The 7676-nt window shown below is 39.7% G+C and overlaps 1 protein-coding gene across 1 annotated transcript in view; it reads right to left on the bottom strand.

The window, feature by feature from the left end:
• Positions 1-549: 549 nt before the first annotated feature.
• pola1 (polymerase (DNA directed), alpha 1) overlaps positions 550-7676 on the bottom strand; it is a 66585-nt gene continuing 59458 nt past the window's right edge. Inside the window, exon 37 of the mRNA XM_041968883.1 lies at positions 550-1550. Coding sequence (XP_041824817.1) covers positions 1414-1550 — 137 coding nt within the window. The 3' untranslated portion in view covers positions 550-1413. The remainder of the gene's footprint in view (positions 1551-7676) is intronic.

The raw sequence follows: 7676 nt of genomic DNA, 5'->3' as shown, positions 1-7676 counted from the left end.
GAAAATAAATAAAGAAAGAAATAAAACAAGAAGATCTTGAGATTTCCTTCCTGTGTTGTACTTACACTTATAACTACTTTAACAAGTACTCCGTTTAATTCACCAACTCTGTAGGTTCAACGTTAATGCAGTATCAACATTTTTAGGTGCCTCTAAAAGCCTTTCAAATATTCTGCACACCTCACGTCAGTGAGTTGGACCTGGAGCTGGACACGATTTCCACACAACCTTTTACCCTGGAAAGTTCATCCATGCATTAAGTTCTGGGGTAAGTTTGGTTTTCATAGAGGGGTTTTTTTCTGGTCTTTTCATGTTTTGAAAAGAAAATGTGGAAACCTAACAGATTCATTTTTATAACTTGGTTTCAAATGAAGGTGAAGGATGTTTTATTTAACAGATGAAACAAATGTTATAAAAAAGGAAGATTTTCTAGATGTTTCCTCATGATTCTTTTAAAATAAATACACCCTTCAATGGAGATTAATTACATTTAAGTGGGCATTCCATCCATCCATCCATCCATAATAACAAAAAGTGAACTTCATACCAGTTTAATTCTTTATTGAGGTTCCCATATCTAAAACATTAGTATCAATATCAAAACACCCAAAACAAAATGTTCTGCTTATTACAAATTACATAAACCTTGTAAAAGACAACTGTGACAGGAAATTACATGCTTCAAAAACACAATTTGCTCAGAACAGGAAGGATTGAAAAAGTAAAAAAAACAAGTGAAAGAGATAAAATGACAGTTAAACAGAGGCAGTGGAGGAGAAGTAGATCAGCTGTTCGATACGGGTACAAAAGAGCTGAAGAGCAGCGCGTGTGGCCTTCCTCACCCCGCCACTCCCTGCACCCTCCTCGCTCCTTTCTTCCACCGTCTGATCTGACACACACGTCACACACACACGCGCGCAGGATGAATGGTGGTAATCAGAACAAGTGTCCAATCGCTGCGGGCATCCAGTGGTCTTAGTGGTTGGGGTCACTATCATTGGCTAATTAGCTGCTTTTTGGAGTATACCGGCTGCTCTGAAGATAAGTCATTTTTACACTTGCACGCACACACATCTGGGCTCAGCTAGCCTCTGCACATACAATAGACTGCCATTTAGGTATGATTGCTACTCGCCCTATACCATACAGAGTAAGGGTAATGGGGTCAAGTCACGAGTACTGTATATGTGTGTGTGAGGAGAGTGGACAGGAGAAGGTGTGATTGGTGTTTTAAGGCATATAAAATGCCCATTAGGCTGAGAGAAGATGCCATGGGAAGAACAAAGCATTTAGATCACCAATAACACAATATTTGCAAACCAAAACCAGATGTGGTTGAATGTGCAAATCTCCAGCTCAGTATCAGACGTTCAAGCCTCTTGGTGGTGTTGTCTTTGTGGTTGTGTGTTGTTTTTACTTGAGGGAGGAGAAAGCTTGGAAGAGCTTGGCCAGGTTAATCTCCGAGTAGCCGCTGTTGGCCAAGGCTTTGTCTGACACTTCCTTTAGCCTTCGATAGACTTCCTTCTCGTGGTTCAAATTTTTAAATTTATCTAGAAAAGAAAGAAGAGATAAAGTGAGCATAATATGTGAAAACAGTATCATGATATATTCCAGCTCTGCCTAGGTTCTTTCAATTCCTACAGTGGGAGGAACTGAGAGCATACTGGCTTTGTCTCTTCACTAATAAACACTTAAAAGCATTTCACCCATAACTGCAGAGCTAACAGATTCAAGGCTGTCTCCAAGTAATGCTATCACTTTAAGGGCTATGAGGGCGATCATGCAGAATTGGATGGTTGAGTCAATGGCACAGGCACCCACACAGGATCATGAGATCGATAGAAAAGCCCAATGAGAGCATGATGTCAATATCTTGTCCCTGTTATCTCTTCAGGTGGGCCGTAATAAAGCCAGAGAGAAGAATGAGGAATGGCCCTCTTGGGCAGGATGGCAACCACAACCAAATCTTCTCAATATTATACTGAACGCTGAGTGTAGATTAAGTACCACGAAACCAAGTAATAACACACCATCATGAAAGAGATTGAAGAAAGCTACACCAATTGTAACAGTGAGCAGAGCAGTTTTGTTTTACATAGCAAAAAACAAAACTGATTCCCTAACTTGATTTTTAATTAAAAGCTAAAACCTTCAAATTTTCCCCCATATTATCTATTATTTGTATTCAGGGCTGCAGAAAAAGTTATTTAGAAAATCGAGTAATCTACCGATTATTGTATCAAATACTTTTTGCCTTTTTACAAGAGCAACAATCACAATTCAAAAGAGAAAAAGCAAAAACAAAACATTAACTAGTCATTGGTTTTTCAGAAAATGTGGCATGTTTATTAACTTGAAAGTCAAATAAAAAAAAAGCCAATTGATCCATTTAAGCGCCAAACAGTGTTTTTAAACAAAATCTTTTTCTCTTGAAAGCAAGAACCAGTAAAAAGATTACTTTAAAGGTATGAAGTCAGCGGATAAAATCAACGTCTGCAATGTTTGCTTTGATTTTGATTGAATTTTCATGTAAAATGGCAGCGAAGATTAGTTTACATTAACAGCTAAAAGGCCGAAGCTCCTCTGATAGGCAGACTGATATGAGAAAAATCCGTATGCTTGTGTTAGCCGGGTAATTTTAGCTATATTTCTACAGAATTTAGGCATCACTTGTTCAACAAAATAAACATGAGTTGCTTCTTTTGGAAAAAAAAATACATGACAGAAATGAAGAAGTTATACAGCTCAGTCCACGCCTCAGCTAGCTAACAAGACATTAAAATGCTAACATGAAACGTTAGCTTAGACGCTGTAGCATGACATGCTATTGTGTTAAACTAAATCAGTTTTACAATGGAGACACAGAGTATTTTCTATTTCTTTTTTTGGTTTGAAACAATGCCAAATTATTTGTCTTTTTGCCTAAATTTTCCTCCATCACATGTCAAAGCGTGCTCCAAACGTAATGCAGCAATGTGCAACAGGAATAACTGTCAGTGTGAAACAATGACCTCTGAAAAAATAAATTTATACTGAAGCAAATAATGTTCATGGAGCCCTTTTTGTAATCGAGTTACTTAGAATGGTTTCAGCCCTACATTTATTAACATTATTTGAAATATTTTGGTTCTAAAACCTTCATCAGATAAAAGCTGATTCAGAAACACACACCACAAGTGTGTAAACAGTAATCAGAGACAATCAGCAGGATCTAAAAAGTATCATCAATTCAAGCTTAAAGAATACAGATGCTGATCTAAGCTAAACATATACAATTCCTGGATGCACCAGACTACTAATGAGAAGTAAGAAAATGTGGATCCATTTGATTTAAGTCCAAAATTCACAATTAAACAGTAAAAATTTAAACTGCAGACTCGCCTCTGAAAGAATATCACCAGACTATCTTCAAGAAAACTCTCAGTCAGGAAAATGGTTATCAGATTAGCGAATAATGAAAGTGATGGTAAAGGTTCAGGTCGAGGTCAGCTTTCCATAACCTCAGTTACATCATCATGGGCTTGTTTTGTGTGATGGATACATAAAAGATTACAGTTATCTTTGCTTTATAAACAGCAAACAAATTCCTAGAAAATGACTGTTAAGGTTTTATTGATCAGCTATTTGTTTATGCACTAATTAAAACAAAAAAAGTAGAAAATTCATCCATTTTTTAAAGAAAAAATTAAAAACTAAAAGTCTATTTTAATCCAGAATCTAGATCAGACACATTAAGTTGTCCATATGGCCGGTTGTCACGGCCCTATCTCCTGTCTCGTCCTTCCTGCTTGCTGCATTAGTTGCTGCTGGATAAATATCAGCCCATCGAATACCCGGGGGAACAAAGGTTAGATACACAGAGATCAACAGTGAAGCTGTCACACACACATGCATAGCCTAAAAGAATACACACAACCACTAAGGTAGTTAAACACTTAAAAAGCCCAGTAACAGCCACTAAAAGAAATTCACATGTCAAACAGTAATCACACATGCAGGTGCACACACACACACACACACACACACACAGAGTAGAAGATGGTGTAGTTGACTTAAACGCCAGCAGCAACTATTACCAGATAATCCTCATTTTAGTGAGGACAGTGATGAAGGAAGAAAAGAGGGAGAGGAGAGGCTGGGGAGAGACTATTTATCTGGGGAATAGAAAGGGGGTGCTGATGCATGATCAAGCGAAAGCAATCATGTCATCATTTCTGAAAGCTAGAAGAAAATAATTCTCCCCTTCTTCTCCTCTCCTCTTCCCCTTCTTCACTCCTTTCTCTTTGCCCGACTCAATCACGGTGTGGCGAACAGATAAAAGAATGATTTAAGAGTGACAGAGAGGAAAAGAAAGGAAGGAGAGATCTTGCTGCAAGTCGGAGCACAGTGGGGAATGCAGTTCAAATAAATAGCCTCCCCTAAAGAGCGAGGGAGGGGCAGAAGGAGGGGAGATGATGTTATAGTGGAGGCCCAGAACTGACGAAGGGAAAAGACTGGAATGAAAGATAGACAATGATTGGATCTTTAGAGATTTGTCAACCTAGATCCCATTTTCCTCTGACGGTGAGTATATCAGAGGTTATCTTTGCTTTAACTAGGTGTTGTCACACACTCGTGCACACGCTGGTGGAGCTGGGCACGAGTAGATCGGGGCTCTGCACGCTCTAACTAGGTGTAAATACAATAACAAGCCTGTAATTAAGTGAGCATGATGAAGTTAATGGAGATCGGCCATTCCGTCGGCCGCCTCCATGAATATTCTATTTGGCTGGTGGCGACGGGCAGCTGGAATAGCAGTTAATTTAATCACTACTCGGAGCACAGGGAAACTTCTTTGTGTGAGTGTAATTGCACAGAATGAATAATTGATTTGACAATCGCACCCGTGGATTTTGCCACCCTGCTTTGTATCGCTGGAGAAAGGGAGGGGAGTGTGGAAGAAAGAGGGAAGGAGAATGGAGAGGGAGAAGAAGAGGAGTGGGAGGGTAGAAGAGGACCAAATGCAGAGCGCTGAGAGGTGGCAGGGAAGCTGTCGGTAAATGGATCATTAGAAAAGCGCGGCTCAAGGACAATTTATATTTTATCAATGCGGCAAAATTACATTATTGCTCACACACGCAATCATACTGCCCACACTCAAGATTGAGGCCTGGAGAGGGAGGAGGAGGAGGGGGAGGGGGGACATGAAGGTAAGAGAAAGGAAGCAGACAGAGGATGCAAGAAAGGGAAGTGGGGGAAAAAAAAAAAGGAGAGCAGAGAAGATTGAGAGAAGAAAAGTGACATGAAATGATTTGACAGTCATTGATATGGGATGTTCCCAGCTAAAGAATGGGCAGCTTTTTTTTTTTTTCATTTTGTTTTTTTTGCTATTGTGCATGTGTGCCTGTGTGTGTGTAATCTATTAGAGATCTCCTGCAGCGGATGAAATTACCTCCGTGTTTTACTCAGTCGCAGCAATCAGGCACAAAAATGCAACGTACATGTAGATAAGACAGACGCTCCCTTGCAAATGCATGCGCACACAAACACACTGGATTGCTGTAGAGTACACACACCCAAATCACAATCTGCTCTAATGTGTCACGAGCACAGTGCGTGCAATTTTCCATTAATGTCTTATCATACATGCTCAGTCCACTCTTGAACATGCACTACCTAGAAATCATAAATAATATGTAACATGACAGGTATTGTCATACTTTTATCAATCAAGGAAAAGGCGGGTAATATTCTATGCTGGTTTCTTCCCAATAAATCCACAACCAGGAACTTGTTAGTCATCTCTGCAACACATAAATACAGCTATCAAGTGTGTGGCTGGCATGGAGTGCAACAGATTGTGAGTATGCTGCTGGGAGTAAAGTGCTTTGCCACTCTCTACTGCTTAGATATCTGCTAAGCTAATGCAGGCAGAACACAGAGGAAGAAGAAGGATATTTACAGATTATATGAAGCAATAATAGAGTGAAACATGAGCCAGTAATTGATATTAAAATAAGTAAAAGAGAGTGCAATAACTGAAGGGTTGAAGAGTTGAGGCTGCAGGACTCAGTTAAAAAATAAAAAGACCATGCTATGGTGTAGTTATAAATGGAGATATTCTAGATGATATACAGGAATGAGCTAACCACAGGCTAAAGATCTTCATTAACTGTTTGAAATCCTTAACAGTGGAAAAAGTGAACCCAAGTCAAACAAACAGCTTCAGCTACCCAAGTAAAAACAAACTTATTTGCATTCAGAATAATCACAGCTTGAAAAGAAGATGCAATATCAAGTTAAGATGGCGTTCATGCACAAATGTTTCCCATAAATCAGTATTCATGCACACAGAGATACCAGTTCATGCACAGAGGAGAGTTAGGTGTGTGGGATTGTACGTTTCCTCCCTGTAATCTGAGCTGTGTGGCCCCTGGGTGTGTAATGCAGTAATATGGGATATTACTGCCCCAGGACTGAGGGATAACACATTCAACCTATATTTTATAGCAGCATGAGTGTGTGTATGTATGTATCTTTCTCACTTTGAGGGGAAGCTGTGGTGTGTGTTGGATATTAATTATTTGGTCTGTGTTGTGAAACAGGACTATGTACTACATCCAATACCAACAACAATGGAACAGGCTGCATTTAAATCATAATACGCGTGCAGTAAATTTGACCTCCCAGCTAAATAGAATGCATATAGTTTTTATATCAACAGTCAGTAAGTGGGCATGCACTACTTAAATACAACATACCCTGGCTGATTGGTTAAATCAACATGTTTACACTAGGTGTCCTCATAAATGACACTTCGTTCTTTTTTTTTCTTCATCATTCCTTCATATTAAACAAATATTCATCCATTAAATTGTATTTAGTGTGCATCTTTCTCATGCAGCCAGTAATCAACCCATTTCACTGGTCCAGATATCGTGGGTCAGAGCATTCATAAACATCTCACATTATAATTTGATGGGTAAGTGCATATACCACAAACCACCACTTACACCACTTGCAGGTAACTCAAAGCATAAATATAACATTTCGTTGAGGCCTCGTCAAGTTACAAGACACTTTAACTGCAGAGTGCAGGGCAGCACTGAGCAAACCTGACTAAACGGTACAGCCAGTCCTACAGGCTGGTGCAGCCACATGTTCTGATTTCACAGGTGATCGTCTGGAAAGAGGGCAAGCTCAACCAACCAAGATAAAGATTGATGACTTGATTGAACCAAGCTTTGGCTTCCCATTTGGGGGATCTGGGTAGTAAATATGATGGAGGAGGTGGCGCTACAATCCCACATCATGAAGCGGAATATGGGCAAACAAATGTTGGCTGCATTTTTGATATTTCGAACAGGTGGAAACAAACACATTTCAGGTAAGTATACACTGATCAAGAATAACACGACCATCTGCCTGATACTGATGAGGATTATAAGAAAGCTCTGACCCAACAGGGTTGTGGGATGGAGTCTGTGTGGACTGGGTTTGCTTGATTCCATCAGATTGGTGTCTGGGGAATTTGGAGGCCAGGTGAACACCTCAGAATAGATGTAAATGCCTGGATGCCAGGTTTGTAAGAAGGTGGGTCAGTGTTTCTCTACCTATCAGTGATTTTAATGTTTAATTGTTGGGGCCTAACGGGTGTATACTGACTAGTCCCAAGATATTAGATATTACTGGTCAGG

This window comes from Melanotaenia boesemani, chromosome 18, assembly GCF_017639745.1.
Source record: "Melanotaenia boesemani isolate fMelBoe1 chromosome 18, fMelBoe1.pri, whole genome shotgun sequence".
Lineage (NCBI taxonomy): Eukaryota > Metazoa > Chordata > Actinopteri > Atheriniformes > Melanotaeniidae > Melanotaenia > Melanotaenia boesemani.
This window is presented reverse-complemented; position numbering and strand designations above follow the sequence as displayed.